We start from the raw sequence: 17,427 nt of genomic DNA, 5'->3' as shown, positions 1-17,427 counted from the left end.
ATCTTTCATCATATTAAGTAAGTATAACAGTCATGATGCCAAGGAATAAGTGAGAAAGCTGCAGCTAAAAAATGTAAGCTAAGCACATAAAGTAATCTAAAAAGTAACTCTGGAAAAAAGTTCAGTCTAAATAAGTCAATCATAAACAAACATTAAATGCCTTATTTTATACAATATTAGATCCAGATACTAGGTAAAAATAACCTAAAGCTTGTTTGCTTTTAAAATTATATTTGCCTACAATTGGCAATGAGAGGTATGTGAAAAAATGTTCCTGTCAACAGATATCAAGACATTTACAGTTCTGTGAAGAAAATAATCCTATGCCAAGACTGCTAACACAAACTATGTACAAACTAATATATCTGGTTTCTGCCACAACTCTTTTGGTTGTATAAGAAAAGTTAAGGGGATAATGATGCTGAAATCATTCATCATTTCACTGAACATTCTTTCAATTGATAAAGACTCAAGAAGGCCTTATTAATGATATAAATAGAAGTAGGTGCCTGGTTTGCAGTTTCAACGATCAGTGTGGGAAAAGAAAGCTTATAAGGTCCCACTAAATACGTGGCTCATTAGAAGAAAGCAAAGTTGTGATTCATGACAAAGGTCAGGCATGAATAAAGATGCGACTTTCCTTAGGATAGTCCACAGAAGGGATACACAAGCTTAGAAAAGATGCTTTTAGAAAGGACCTTATAGTTGCATTATAACTTACCCCATGTAGTTGGGGAAACACAATGATTGCTTTATATGGTGCTTTAAAATTGATGTGTACTAGCCTCTATTTTTTAAGTTTGCTAAATTAACATTGTCATTTTAATACGTAAAAGCAAAAAAGTATTAAAGCAAATTGTCCCAGTTCTATGCTCAAATCCTTGATTACAAACAATCTCCAATAGATAGTATTTGGTTACATTTGATAAAGTACATCGATATACAAATACGTTACTTTTCACCTTAAAATCCAGGTAATAACTAGACAATTTCGGCACTCAAGTATTAGCTACTGGAAGGTTCAGTATGAGCCTATGAAGCTATAGGTAGAAAAAGCCTGATCTACTCCACGTCCTCCTTTAGAGAAAAGACCACAAGTTAATGGATTTGTCCGAGTTGAGACTGATTAGGATTCTCAGTCCAGGACTGCATTCATGACAGCATAAATGCGTTAAAATCAGAGCAAGTCCTCAGATGTACCTCTTCAGAAAGCTGGCCAGACTTCTTTGAGAGGAGAGGCTTGCTTCTTTCTCCCTGATCCCCCGTGTCCCCGTGGAACTTCAGCTAGATTAACTTCACCTGCCCCATCCCAGTGAAGGAAGAGGAACTGGCTTAGTTTAAGAGCAAACTGAGTCTGCTTAAGTCATCCCTTCCTGTCAAGCTTCTTGCTGCTCTCTACCTCACAGTAAGTAGGATAACTAGGGTTGTCCTCTTACAACAGCGAGAGTCTAATTCTTGTATCTATCACTCGCTCAATTCATTAAAATGGGCTAAGGGCAAAATCACAATCTAGACTTTTCCCTCGCTTTCACATCTGCCACATGACATATCCTGAGATCTTCAATGTATAATCCCTCAATAAGACAAAAAAGAACCCTGAATTTGAATATATTTCTAGCCTTATCACTTTACAGATATTACAAAAGACAACCCAAGCTTTTTAGGGCTGGTTGATGCTACTTTAAGGTAGTGTCGTCAAACAGACTCAGATTCATGTCATGGATGTTGCTAGGGGATAGGAGCTGGGGAAAAGGGGAGATGTCTGGTCAAACAGTACAAACTTTCAGATAAGGTAAGTATGTTCTGGGGATCTAATGTGTAGCACGGTGAATATGGTTAATAATACTGCACAGTCTACTTGAAATTTCTTAAGAGAGTAGATCATAAGTGTTCTCGCCACAAAAAAAAAGTGTTAACTCTAAGGTGACAGATGTGTTAACTAATTTGACTGTGGTAATCATTTCATCACATATACATATATCAAATAATCTCACTGTATATCTCAAATATATACAATTTTATTTGTCATTTTAGCTCAAAACTAGGGAAAATAAAAAATAAAATGAACTCAAATCTTGCATATAAAAACCAAAAAAAAAATTGTCTTCAGTGTGTTTGTAAGCAGATTTGGTAACTAAAGAAGGTTTCTAAATTATGCTTCAGTGTAAAATAAGCAGCTAAAATTAAGAAAGTCCCTTTGAAATCACTGAAAATAGCAAAGTCATTTGCCATATCCAAGTAGAATTGCAGTGTAAAAAATGATTTCTGTCATATAAGCAAAAATGCATCAATGTACAAAAGTGATTTTCTTTGTATCTGCCTTACAGAAACAAGTGATTTCACTGGACACTTTAACACTTTCTGAAAGTTAATTCAGAACTTGAATATTGTATTTGTCAAAATGATCTTATAATAGTTTCATCATCTTCCCTCAAAAGCAGTACTGGTGCCAAAACAGTTTATTTAATTGTTTTTAAAAAGGTACTAAGGGAGAAAATAAGGATTGTAGTGTGAAAAAAATAAAGTGCAAGTCTAGCCACGTTTTGAAAATTTGGAAAAATACAAGATATGAAGGGTTTCTAAGAGATTCTAAGTTCCATGTGTTCATTTTAATAAATAATATCTTTCTCTATATGCCCAAGAGCAGGAAAGCTTTGGCATGCTTCTTAACTTGTAATAATTAATTCTAACCAAATTATAACAAGAAGTTTAAAGTATTTCAACTAATAGATTCACAATTCAAATGGATTATGTACAATATACTTAAAAAAAAGAAAGCTCAGAAAGTTCCTCTGAAGGAATGAGCAGAAGATAGACGATTCTGGCATGACTAACTGAAGGACCACTTAAAGAGACAGATTATCATCACAACATAGTCACAGTCCCTGTGCCGTCCTGTGTGTAACCTAAGTGCACAAATTTCCAAGAGCTTGTCTCATTTGTATTTTCCTCCTAACTAAATATACAAGGTTGTTAAGACTCTGGATAATCCACAGGTAGCTGAAATTTATTTAAACAGAGTATAACATTTTCATTCTCTCTCCATCATCACACAAACTGCCACCTCCTCAAGTTTTCCTGCAGTCACCATGCTGCAGGTATTTATATGTCCTATCAGTGATGCCTATGTCAAAACTATTTTTCTTTTAGAAAGTCTTTTGGATCCATCCCTGCTTAAACTGTTCTCTGTCTACTCTTCCTTCTATAAAACAATTTTAACTACCACCAAATGAGTGTCAATAGGTTATTTCTGTCATATCAGTTGTCATGTTTCATGCCATTCCACGCTGCTGAAATATCGTTATGTCTTTATCTTTATGGCTATTATATCCTACCTCTTCAAATCCAAAAATTGATTCAGCTTTCTTAACTAACTCCTATCTGATTAGTCAGGTCCTCAAACTTTAGCTTTCCATCCCACATTCTACTCCAAACAACCTCTTGCATTTTCTGGATGTTAATGCCTTCAGTACACACAACTTCACATTTAGTTACTTTCTAAAGCATACATATTTAAGTATGCTTTATGTTCTCAAGTAGACTTTCGTCATTTGTTAAGTGGTCACTGAATCCTAAAGAATATCTGAATCTTTTCAGCCCCTTGCAAATGTGTGTATGCACATAAACGAGAAGGCGATAATATTTGAAAAGCCCATTTCAGTTGCCACGTCCTACACAAAATCACTTTTCGTTTCATCATTCCTTCTACAGAAACCTCACTGTCCCTTGACTAGACCATCTTTTATGGGATCAATCACATCTGGCCTTAGAGTGAAGGACGAAGCAAACATACTTCTGGACTCAAAAGAAAGGTCTACCAGTTACCATGCTAGGAACTTGAACAAGCATCCACTCCATGGAGTGCCCTAATTTCCATGCCCTAATTTCCTCTTTTGCAAAATAGTGGCAATGCTTTTCAGTTTTTTTAAGACTATGAAGTGTAAAAATTCTCTTTAAATGTTTAGAAAAACTAAAATCAGTTTTCTTTAAATCTGTGCTCCAGAAAAAGTTTGAAAGTATCACATATTTCACAAAGAAAGGCTCAAAAAGAAAGAAATTACATTTCCCACATATTTTATTTTGACAATTGATAAGTTAAAAAAAAAATACAGACATAGTTCTGCTAAGGAACAATAGAAAAGACCAAATTTTGGTCATAAAGCTGTTGCTGCACACAGGTGTATAAGAGGTACAAACAGCTATCCATCTTGGATATAAATGTGATTTCAAGAAGAAAAACAACACCTAATGGCTGAATCCTCCTACCCCAGAGGAAGAGAACACCGAGTTCGATAGAGGCCACTCCTGAGGAAGCATTTACAAGGGCGATGCCCCCAAGCTAACAATGACACTCTGCTTACTCTATCTGCAGTTGATAAAACATACAGGACCCAACAATCCTTACAAAGCTTGCCAAACAACTGAACTAAACATTAGGTAACAGCACGAAAGTCCCTAAGTTGGCATTAACAGTACAAAATGGATAGTGACCCAGAAGCAGCATGCTGGATGACACAACCCAAATCAAAAGATGATGTTTTCCTTGGAAAGACAAAATGGAAAAACCAGTCAACCAACCAATAAAATATTGCATTTTTTCCTCAATTCTGAGATAAACAAAACAAAGATTAAATAAGTAGATAAGCTGATTAATAAGATTTACATCCACTCAACTCATACCTCAATTTGTAACTTCAACATTTTCTTATACATAAGAAAGTATGATTTGGTCTAAGTACTGACAGCTTTGGTTTAAAGTAATAATGTCATAATGAAAACACTCTCCAGATTTTTCTCCTGTTGGGACAAAGATACACATCATCCTGGGTATGGTAAAGAAAATATAACAACTAGTAGAATTAGGGTACTAAGACTATTTTTGTAAATAAAAGTCACCCATTCTAAAAATTCTGTTTGAAATCCCCCAAAAAAGAAAGTAATAAGTAGACTCTGTAAAAATTCTAACAGAATATACTAGTCTTTAAGGAAAATAATAAGAAATAAATTTTACACATATTACAAAATTCTTAAAAAAAAAACAACAAAAGATTCCATTGGTATGTATTTCTAAAAGTCTGTGTTACATCCAAACACAAACAAGTTAAAGACCTTAACTTTAATCGGGGTGCTTCTTTCTTTAATAACGACTACAATAAATAACATATTTCCAAATTTTCTCAGAGAATCTAGTATTCTAACCTGTAAGATTTACGTATTATTATAAAATAGAGAAATTCAAAAGGTTGATATGCTTTTGCTTTTTGTATTTAGGTTTTCTTGTATAGGACAAATACAACTTGAGTGCTAACCACAAAACAGCTAAGATAACTCAAAGTTAATTACAGCAATTATTATTTACTGAGTTCCCACTAAAAGCAAAAAACTGAAGTAGGTATCAAAATTTCAAGGCTAGTCTATAGCCCTTTTGACAAATAGGCTAACCAAACAAAATTTACTTTTAAGCGCACATTCGTGCTGTCCTTCTATGAACTAAATAACCAATTAATAAAATTCACTTTGGCATTTATCATATTATTGCTCTTGTTGAGACAAAAGTACATACTATCTCCACCTTGGAAAGGAAAGCATGACATCTAGTGGAACTCGGGTAATTATCTTACTTTTCCATATGAAGGTCCAATGTAGCACTAAACACAAATACTTCTCTTGAATCTAGGGGAAAAAAGACTTAAAACTGTAGCAAAAAGTATCAGTCTTTTGAGAAACTAGGAGATAGATTAAACATAATCTTTACATTATAATGTCTGTAAAATAATTATTATTCTCATATTATTTTTGTTCCTGGAAACAGGTGCATCAAAGCTTTGCCTTCCTGATATGTTGTATAACACAGTAATTATTCCAAAAAACACTTTAAAATGAAAGGTAATGTTTCCCAGTTGAGAATAAATGATTTTGTATGTTTGTAAATAACTGAAACCTAGTATCAATCATTCCTTATAAATACCCAGTGTTTCAAACTTGTCTGCAAAAAAAGCAACTAATGCATGAATGAAAGGGGCAGGAAAGAAGGCATGCAGACAGGCATATATAAATGTCAGGTATTCCAGATAAACTTCTATGTGATGCAAGTATTTAGAAGTGTGTTTAAAGCTGTCAGCACCACACTAGAATCATTTGAATGTTCTTCATATTGCCCTGCCCTTAGGCACAATTTCAGGGTAATCAACCATTTTTAATCATGTGGGATTTGTTCTCTTGTAATACTAATGATAAACACATTTTCACACTTTTGTACTATCAAAAAAGGTAAGAAAGAGAGGTTGAAAATTCTCAACTAAAGGGATACTCAGTGTAGCTATACTGTAGCAAGGCACACCCTGGTTCAAACTCCAGTTCTGCTCCCTATAGCACTAATGATCACAGAGTTTCTTTACTTCAGAGTGGCTTGAGCACACAGAAAAGCAAGGTAAGTATCTATGATGTACGGCTGGTATGCAGGTTGAATACAGTAATTTAGCAAAATTCTGCAGGCAGCACTTCGAATAAATCACAGCTGTTATAACCTTACACTTTGTATTATCTCTCCCACTACGCAAATTCAAATTTTTTCAGAGATTCAAAATGAAGGACGTATGCATTCTTTGCAAGTACCGTTGTTTCTGAGGTGGAGAGAGAACTTGGATCTCGATCCTGACATATCCTAGATGGGGCCCTCCAAAACTTGAATGAGTCATCTAAACCTGCAACAACAAGAAAACTGTTAACATGGACACCCTCCTGGGAACTGTAACAATTAACTAAAAGTACTCATTACAGGACACCAATTCAAAACTAAAGAAAGAAAAAACTTATATGGATCTGCCTTCTGAGATAGACCATTATTAAAAAAAAAAACAAAACCAAATCTAAGGAAAGAGGTTTTTTAATGTACATAAGAATCACTGAGAGCTTGCTAAGGCAGCTGCTTCAGCCCCAGTCCCAGAGGCTCCAATACCCCAGCTCAGAGTGGAAGCCCTGAGCGTGCACTTCTAACAAGTTCACAGAAGAGGCCAATGCCGTTAGTTTAAAGGCCATGCTCTGAGTAACTGATTCAGAGAAATCTAAACAATTAAGTGAGTCACTGTTCTAATAGGGATATTTAAAATGTTCAAAACTTCATCAAATCTCATTTTCTTGATTCCTCCAAGAACTAAACAGAAAAGTGAATCATAAATTCACACTTAACAATTTGGGGATAAAGGAACTTCATGTCTTCAACTTACTCTTAAATGGCTCAGAAGGAATATATATAGATCATACATATCTGTTTATTTATACACACACACACGTGGTAGGATGTAAATACAGTAAAATGTTAAGATTTGAGAAATTTTTTGTACTATTCCTGAAGCTTTTCTGTAAGTTGGAAACTATGGCAAGATTCTAAAAAATTATTATAAAAATGAATTTTAAAATAAAAGCTATTTATATTATTAAATTACTATTTATTATGAGATATAATTATTTTTATGTGCTCAGATCTTATACTTGGCAAATCTACGAGAACCTACAAACAAAAGGAATAAAAAGGTTTCAGAAAACTATTGTGACAAATAAGTAACATACTAAAATAAATAACTTTTTGATACATGAGCAAAATGAATTAGAACAGGTAGTGGGAAAAAGTCTCATTCATAAGAAGGATGAAAAAACTGTACATTGTCTAGAAGTGAAAGTTCCAAAAAAGTTTAAGACATTAATAGAGAAAGAAACTATAAAACTGTACTGATGGGCATAATATAACTTATAAAATATTAATAAGATGTCAAAAGTAGTTTCCATGAAGAATTTATAATACAGAAAAATGCTTGCAGAATATTCAGTGAAAGAAGGAAATACAAAAATGTACATAAGATATAAACATAATCACATAAAACAAACAAAGGCTAGACAGAGAGAAAAGACCGGAAGAAAAACCTCTCCGGGCGGTGGAACTGGAAATCAATGTTCTCCCCGTATACTTTGATTTTTCAAATTTTTAAAACAAATATATGTATTTTTAAGTTTTTAAAAGTTACATATTACAAAAATCAAAACATAAAGATATTGTACTTACCATTTAAATCACTGCCTTCTAAATTTCTATCAAAAGCAGAAAAATTCAAATCAAACATACACCGTCCTAGGTAACAACGTTTTACCATCTGATTCAAATGTTCATAAAAATGGCAATGATATAAAAGAGCCTGAAGGGCAGGTTTTCCAATGAGCGATAGGCCAGAGTCCTCATCGTGGACACAGGGCCCCTGTAGGAAAAGAAGGAAAGAAGAAGGAGACACTGATTTATCCAACAATTTCCTTAAAAAGATCCATTGTCTCCTCTCGAGAAAACGAATGGGTCCCAGATACTCCCATCTCCTTCCACTCTGTTTTCGTCCTTACAAAACAGAGTTTTTATAACTATAGCAGCCTGACCTAGGACAAATTCTTCCATAATACTCTAGGTCTTTGCTGCCTAAACACTCCCGTGAAGGGACAAAGCTGATCTCTCTCTCGAGGGGCCATTTCATTTAGAATGTTTCTATGGAATGATCAGCTTCAACCAAGAAATCATATACTTGAGTCAAAAACACAACAAAAGCAGTATTTTTCAACCTACATATAATAGTAAAATAATAGGTGTTAAAATATATGAAACAAGGTGGTTCATATATTATGTTCAGAATTATTTTTTATACCTATCACTAAGCCAGGTAAAATAAAAAGGTCCATCAATATCTATATGGCAAAACCTGCCACATTACTTCCCACTGAATTAATCCTGACAAGGAAAAAAACACACATGTACATACACACACACACACACATGAACTGCCACCAGGAGGCTGAAAAGAATCTGCTATTACACAATATTTCTCTTTGCATTTTTCCCAAACAATTATTTGCACTGTCACTTACTACTTTTCCTGGAATATCTAATAGCAAAAAGCAACCAATGAGGATAGGTTTGAAGTTTGCAAATAATTCTATCATCAGTTTGTAAGTATTTCTACTTTCTGGGAAATTATAATAAAGTTAAGATTTTAAAACAGGCCATCATAGCCGGGCGCGGTGGCTCAAGCCTGTAATCCCAGCACTTTGGGAGGCCGAGACGGGCGGATCACGAGGTCAGGAGATCAAGACCATCCTGGCTAACACGGTGAAACCCCGTCTCTACTGAAAAATACAAAAAAAAAAAACTCGCCGGGCGAAGTGGCGGGCGCCTGTAGTCCCAGCTACTCGGGAGGCTGAGACAGGAGAATGGCTAAACCCGGGAGGCAGAGCTTGCAGTGAGCTGAGATCCGGCCACCACACTCCAGCCTGGGTGACAGAGCGAGACCAAAAAAAAAAAAAAAAAAAAAAAAAAAACAGGCCATAAGAGAGAGCAAAGTAAAAGACAGCAAAGAAATCTAAGAGCCAACAGGAAAGATATGTTCAAAACATATTCCAAGTTGACCTCTAACCATAAGATGTGTGTGTGTGTCTCTTCTCTCACCCTCCCCATCACCAAGAGAAGATGGATATTTTAACTTACTCTTCAGGAAGGTAAAGGAATTCACAAGTTAAAGGCATAATTACACTAACAAGGTTATTTCTATTCACACTTCTTTTTAAGGACATTTATATACATCATTATAAATTAAACCTCTTACTTCAATATTCAATGTCTTTTATGACTACGAAGTTGTTATTGCTGTGTTGTAATAAATCTACCAACACTGTGAGCTCACTCTTCCTAAACAGAGCAATTTATATAAGAAATAAGACTATTGTAAAGAACAGCCAGCACATGGCGGTCACTGTTGTTATTTTAAATGTAGAGGTCTAGAAGAATCAGGTAAAAGAGAGAGAAATACAAAGAGAATGAGGTTATGTGGCTCCTGTGTATTAACCAAGGTATATGTTACAGGTACTGGCGCCCTTTAATGCATTGCCTTGTTTTATTATATAGAATGAAGTATTCACCCAAAATCACAGAGTCAATCTTAACATTCACAGTTTTAAGAAATTCTATCTTTTAGGCAAGTTATAACATACTTAAAATGTATAAAACATGCCAACCACCCAAGAGATTTGCAATGAACTGCTTAACATCACAAATTAGAGCCCTCGTTGTAATAACACAGGGAAGGAATTAACAAGACAAGAATTGTAGTTTAAGTTTACTAGCTTCACTCCATTTAAAAAGTTCAATAAATCAAAAGTGATTAATCAAAGTTGTACAAAAACTATTTTTCAAAATATATTTTATAATGATACACAGAACCACTTAAAAATATTTTGCAATACAGATTATATAAAATTACCCAATTTTTCTTACTTTTGCAAAATTAGGTCTACATGAATGCTTCCTCTATCAGTCACCACAACCCCAAATTTGCAAAAGTTTAATGAAGATAGAGAAGAGAATGTGAGCTGTATAAATCTTGAAAACAGAAAAAACCGAGCATTTACAGCTCTCTGAGAGCTCTTAAATCTGCTGATTCTTTATTCTGTTCAAGGCCTACTGAGGCTGATAGCTACACCATCTGTTAGGAAGACAAGAGTTACAAACCCACTGTCTTCTAAAATCCAACATTTCTTTAGTTTTTAAGTATTTTATAAGTGAGAAGTTATACATGTAAATATGATAGAACTTCTGTAATTATTCTCTAAATATGTAAAATTGTCACAGTCATAAAGAACCTAGTTCAATCATATTTTCCCTTCAATAAATTAAAAATTCATTTTCTAGTTCCTATTAATATAAACACAGACTTAGAAAATACAGATAACAAAGAAAGTCATAATAAGAGACACAAACATATAACTAAATCTATCTAATAAAGTTTAGAATCTGTTCTATTTTTCCTGCTTATAAATCATGGTAAAAATTATTTAGCCTACCAAGATTGAAGAAGCTAATTTAGCTTATGAACAAAAGATTTAATATCATAGAAAATGGTACAAAAAGGTTTGATATGGAAATACAAAAGGAAATAGAGAAAATAAAATCACGAGGCCTAATAAGGGACTTACGATTTCTGGAAAGATAAAATACAACACAACAAAAGGAAAATTCATCTTAAAAGAAATAAATATGAAAAGATTTGACAGAGCCAAAAAATATATAGAAGATCCAAATCTTCAAATTATGTAGCTTAATAAATATCAAGCAAGAAAAATGGAAAGAAAGATACATAATAAAAAAAAATTCTAAAACATTGAGGATAAAGAGATGATAATGAAAGAAAACATCAGCCATACAAAAGTAAAAAGAGATGAAAATTCAACTTCTCATCAATAGCACTGGATGCTAGAAGACAGTGAAGCAAAATTCTTGGGAGGAATAATTTTCACCAAACATATGGTAACTAACCACACTATCAAGCCAGTGCAATTTAAAGATACTTTCAAATATGCAAGAACTTGTGATATTTATCTCTCATGCACTTGTTACTAGGTACCAGTACAATCATTTTGAGAATTATGACTAGGAAAAGAAGTTCTAACAGAAGAGAAAGGATGATTAAGAGCTTAGAAAAACTTAAGACATGAGACATGATATGGACCCACAATATAAAAGAAAACAAGCAGGAACCTCAAGGGAAAATAAATCACCCAAATTTTTATATTGTATTTTTTACATATACATATACACACACACATACACGTACATGTGTACATATAAATGTATACATACATACAAACACCAGAAAACTTTTCCTCCGAGTATTAGATGAGTTGGTCCTGGAAGGAGAGATAAGAAAGTGTAATCACAGTCCACTAAGTGGCTCTGTAGTGAGTTACGGTTTTCAACTTTTAGAAGCAACCTACAGATAAAACTGAGACTGCAGGTGAGAATGTAAACATAATCAACCCTCACAAAGCAAAAGTAAAAATAAAACTATTAAAGATGAGTATTAGAATTGGAAGAGGAAAGACTGAAGAAAGGACAGGTACATCTCAGCCATGTCTTATTCATCTCCAAATGGGTTGGGGTCAAAAGATATGATGCGTGGGTAACAAAACCAGGAAGAGCAAGTGTGACCTGTGGAGAAATAAGAGCAGTAATACCACTATGGTGCTGTGAGATACTGTGGTATCTGCAGGAAATTGTGTACATTAGCTAAATCCTTAGGTACTAAGTAGTATATGAATAAATATATTATTGCAAACATGCTATTTAGATATACAGAGGTAACTTCCTGAAGAATTAAAATCAGAGGTAAAACTGTCTCAGTGAATGGAGAGGGATACTGAATCTCACTATAAGCTCTATTAGCTTTTTTAAACATATGTATTTATTAGTTGAAAAAAATGTTCTTCTAAAAGTTCAATTAGTACATTCAAAATATTTTTGAACTGCTCAAAACAAAACCAAGTAATCTAAAATACACACATATCACATAAAAACTATTTTATTTTTTATTTAACTAAGCATTAAGCCTGAATCCCCATTCTCTACACTTATTAAGAGAGCTTTATAATGGAGCCAAGCCCAGGATATGCACAAAAGACGGGCAGACTCAGGCTTTCACAGATAACTAGTGGTTCAAGGGCCAGAACAATGAAGTCTTTCATGCACACACTAGGCTTTGCTCCATACATCCATCAGTAATTGATGGGGTTATCTTCTAGCATAGTGGGGAAATTAGCGCAATCAGGTCTAATCTCTGTCTCAAGATGCCTATATCGTCACTAGCCTTGCCCTCAGGTGAGTTCTGGGTCTGCCAGATCATCTGCTGAATTGCCAGGGAGAGCTGAGAAGGAAAGTAAGAAAGCTCTTCAAATTACCAGAATGCCATTATAAACACATTTACAAAGAAAATTGCAAATTAATTATGTCATATCAAGCTCCAATTGATTTGAAAACATCTTTATCAAGAATGCAATAAATTAGAATATTAATTTTAAAACACATATTATACTCCTAGTGTCAGTGCTAACATACCCATTAGCTATAATTGAAAAGGAACTAGAAGCAAAGAATAACATTTAAGAAGAGATATTTTCAAGAAGAAAAATGAATTATTTTGATATATAACAAAAATGCTATAATATAATCCAAAGACTATAAAAAATGACCCTAAATACATTAGAAATCTGAAACTACATGTAAAATATGAATATCATTACAATGATATCAGTTTACCAAGTACCCATTGTCTTCTGGAAATACTCATGAAGCTTCATAATGAACATAATAAAAGATAAAAATCATACATATTAATCATATCAAATATCAAAATAATATATAACTATAAATGAGTTGACTATTTAAAACATATACACAGACAATTACTAGCTTTGTTCACTGACAAGATATAGAAGCAATGACACCCCAAGAACAATGAATACATCTAGAACCCAGATCTTGGTTTCTAAATACCATTCTCCATGAAAAGAAATCAGAGCCCTTGGAGCAAGTATCTGATTCCAGGATGGGGCTGGGACAGTCTAGAACACTTTGCTGTACCAGAAAGTAAGGAAATGGCTTAAATGTTGATAAAGACACAAGAACCATCATGAAGAAACTCCCCCTGGCCAAAGCTAGAATGATTTGAACATTAAAACAAATAATGATAGAAACAGATTATAGCCCATTAAACAAACTTAAGAATCTTGAGTCCATGCTGGTATAAATAAGTGACTCACTAAATAAGCAAGGAAGAACGAAAAGTTCTTCCTTACAGTAGCATGTAATAAACATAGAAATAAATGATGGAATTAGAAAATCATTTGGCAACAATTCTTTAATAACTGTTTCAGATAAGAATCATGAATGGAATTTAAAACTAGGAAAACAGTGTGGAGATTCCTTAAATAACTAAAAGTAGAACTAAAAGTAGAACTACCAGTGGGATCCAGCAATCTCACTACTGGATATCTACCCAGAGGAAAAGAAGTCATTATACAAAAAAGATACTAGCATACACGTTTATAGCAGCACAATTTGTAATTGCAAAAACGTAGAACCAATTCAAACGCCCATCAATCAATGAGTGGATAAAGAAACTATGGGGTGTGTGTGTGTGTGTGTGTGTGTGAGACACCACACAACACAGTTTCTGCAAATGGCAGCGTGCGCGCGCGCACACACACACACACACACACAATGGAATACTACTCAGCCATAAAAAGGAATGAATTAATGGTATTTGCAGTGGTCTGGATGAGAGTGGAGACTATTATTCTAATGAAGAAACTCAGAAATGGAAAACCAAACATCCTATGTTCTCACTCATAAGTGGGAGCTAAGCTATGAGGATGCAAGGGCATAAGAATGACACAATGGACTTTGGGGACTTGGGGGGAAAAGGGTGGGAATGGGGTGAGGGATAAAAGATACAAACTGTGTGCAGTGTACATTGCTCAGGTGATGGGTGCACCAAAATCTCACAAATCACCACTAAAGAATTTACTCATGTAACCAAACACCACTTATTCCCCATAACCTATGGAAAAAAATAAATAAAACAAAACAAAAAACTAGTGAAAGAAAGTTTGATGAGAAACAGATATTTACAGTCTCAGAGCACCTCCTTCCAAAAGAAAAAACTGTAACTTTACAAAGGACAAAAACAAGCAGATTCTATCTGTACTAAGTAATCAAAGTTAATATCACCAACAAAGGAAAAGGGCGATATAATATCTCTTGACACGATGCACTGAGAACCCATCACTCCTATGGTTTTTCTGCCAAAAATGCATAACTCAAATGTAAACCTGGGGAAAAGGACAAATCTAACTGAATGATATTACAAAAAATAAGTAGCCTGCATTCTTCAAATATGTTAAGATCATAAATATTTAACATTTTGAAACTATTTCAAATGAACAAAAGCAAATATGTAAGACAAGTATTTGCAATGTGTATTCCTGAATTGGATCTTGGATCCAGGATTGGATTTTTCTTCTTCTTTTATTTTCTTTTGGCTATAAAACACCGCAGTGCGACAACTGAAAAACCTTGAGTGATCTCCTAATTTTGATAATTATTATTGTGATTATGTAAGAGGATATCCTTATATTTAGGAAATCCACACTTAAGTGTTCAGAGGAAAAGAAGCATTATGTCTACAACTATCGAACAGTTTCAAAAGAAGACACTAGAGAGAGGTGAAGTAAATGTGTAAAATAACATTTGGGGAATCTGGGTGGAGTATATAAAAATTGTATTGTTTCACAAATTTCCTATAAATCTGTTTTTTTTTTTTCAAAATAAAGTTTAAAAAGTCTATGTGCCAATTCAAAGTCCTATCACAAACATGGAAAGTAACTAAGGCATGAACAAGTTTATTTAAAATCACAAACTGACAACCCGTTACGTTATTTAAGTGCATGACATTACCTTTTACATTTAAATGTGAGATCATTTTCAAGTGGAAAGAACTTAAATATTACTAAAATTATGCATAAGCTACCATCATCATGCATAAAATCATTACAACAAGGTTTCCTGGGTACATGTCATCCCCTATTAGGCCATAAGCCCAAGAGTACTATATTGGATTATCTATGAATCTCCAATATTTAGACACTCAACAAATGTTTACAGAAATGAACTGAGACAAATTACATCAATGATCCATCTCTAATCAATAGACTTCTTGTTATAATCAACTCTAAAATTGGTTGTTAAAGTTTCAGGGATACGGATTTGTGACACTACTCTTCAAAGTAAACCCAGTTATGAAACCATCCACATTCAGGAGTCCTAACTCCTAGTCAGCCTGTGGGAAACTGGTCTGAAAACCACTGGACAGTTGGGAGCCACAATACAGTTTCGTGTCAATTGAATACTGGCTCTGTTTTCTCTCCTTGACAGAGAATGTAGTATGTAGGGTTTTTGTTTTTAGAGACAGGGTTTTGTTCTGTCACCTAGGCTGCAGCACAGTGACACAATCATAGCTTACTGTGGCCTCAAACTCCTGGGCTCGAGCAATCCTCCAGCCTCAGTCTCCTGAGTAGCTAGGGACTAGAGGTGCGTGCCACCACTTCAGGCTAATTTTTAAAAAAAAATTTTTTTTTTTTTTTTTTTTCTTCTCACTTCATTTCATTCATTTGATCCTCAATCGCTGATACTCTTTCTTCCAGTTGATCGAGTCGGTTACTGAAGCTTGTGCATTTGTCACGTATTTCTCGTGTCATGGTTTTCATCTCTTTCATTTCGTTTAGGACCTTCTCTGCATTAATTACTCTAGCCATCAATTCTTCCACTTTTTTTTCAAGATTTTTAGTTTCTTTGCGCTGGGTACGTAATTCCTCCTTTAGCTCTGAGAAATTTGATGGACTGAAGCCTTCTTCTCTCATCTCGTCAAAGTCATTCTCCGTCCAGCTTTGATCCGTTGCTGGCGATGAGCTGCGCTCCTTTGCCGGGGGAGATGCGCTCTTATTTTTTGAATTTCCAGCTTTTCTGCCCTGCTTTTTCCCCATCTTTGTGGTTTTATCTGCCTCTGGTCTTTGATGATGGTGATGTACTGATGGGGTTTTGGTGTAGGTGTCCTTCCTGTTTGATAGTTTTCCTTCTAACAGTCAGGACCCTCAGCTGTAGGTCTGTTGGAGATTGCTTGAGGTCCACTCCAGACCCTGTTTGCCTGGGTATCAGCAGCAGAGGCTGTAGAAGATAGAATATTTCTGAACAGCGAGTGTACCTGTCTGATTCTTGCTTTGGAAGCTTCCTCTCAGGGGTGTACTCCACCCTGTGAGGTGTGGGGTATCAGACTGCCCCTAGTGGGGGATGTCTCCCAGTTAGGCTGCTCAGGGGTCAGGGACCCACTTGAGCAGGGAGTCTGTCCCTTCTCAGATCTCAACCTCCGTGTTGGGAGATCCACTGCTCTCTTCAAAGCTGTCAGACAGAGTCGTTTGCGTCTGCAGAGTTTTCTGCTGCTTTTGTTGTTGTATAGTTGTGCCCTGTCCCCAGAGGTGGAGTCTACAGAGACAGGCAGGTTTCCTTGAGCTGCTGTGAGCTCCACCCAGTTCGAGCTTCCCAGCGGCTATGTTTACCTACTTAAGCCTCGGCAATGGCGGGCGCCCCTCCCCCAGCCTCGCTGCTGCCTTGCCGGTAGATCACAGACTGCTGTGCTAGCAATGAGGGAGGCTCCGTGGGTGTGGGATCCTCCCGGCCAGGCGTGGGATATGATCTCCTGGTGTGCCTGTTTGCTTAAAGCGCAGTATTGGGGTGGGAGTTACCCGATTTTCCAGGTGTTGTGTGTCTCAGTTCCCCTGGCTAGGAAAAGGGATTCCCTTCCCCCTTGCGCTTCCCAGGTGAGGCAATGCCTCGCCCTGCTTCAGCTCTCGCTGGTCGGGCTGCAGCAGCTGACCAGCACCGATCGTCCGGCACTCCCCAGTGAGATGAACCCAGTACCTCAGTTGAAAATGCAGAAATCACCGGTCTTCTGTGTCGCTCGCGCTGGGAGTTGGAGACTGGAGCTGTTCCTATTCGGCCATCTTGCTCCGCCC

The 17,427-nt window shown here is 35.5% G+C and overlaps 1 protein-coding gene across 14 annotated transcripts in view; it reads right to left on the bottom strand.

The window, feature by feature from the left end:
- The window catches only part of LOC105476947 (rotatin), a 215,439-nt gene that overhangs the window by 84,353 nt on the left and 113,659 nt on the right, over window positions 1-17,427 (bottom strand). For all 14 annotated transcript variants that reach the window (XR_011616801.1, XR_011616800.1, XR_011616799.1 and 11 more), the window contains 2 exons: window positions 8,060-8,249; window positions 6,616-6,704 (listed from right to left, as the gene is read on the bottom strand). Coding sequence is in view for 6 of the 14 variants with exons in the window: in XM_071085198.1 (XP_070941299.1) it covers window positions 6,616-6,704; window positions 8,060-8,249 (279 nt within the window). In the remaining 8 variants the exon portion in view is untranslated. The remainder of the gene's footprint in view (window positions 1-6,615; window positions 6,705-8,059; window positions 8,250-17,427) is intronic.

This window comes from Macaca nemestrina, chromosome 19 (assembly GCF_043159975.1).
Source record: "Macaca nemestrina isolate mMacNem1 chromosome 19, mMacNem.hap1, whole genome shotgun sequence".
Lineage (NCBI taxonomy): Eukaryota > Metazoa > Chordata > Mammalia > Primates > Cercopithecidae > Macaca > Macaca nemestrina.
This window is presented reverse-complemented; position numbering and strand designations above follow the sequence as displayed.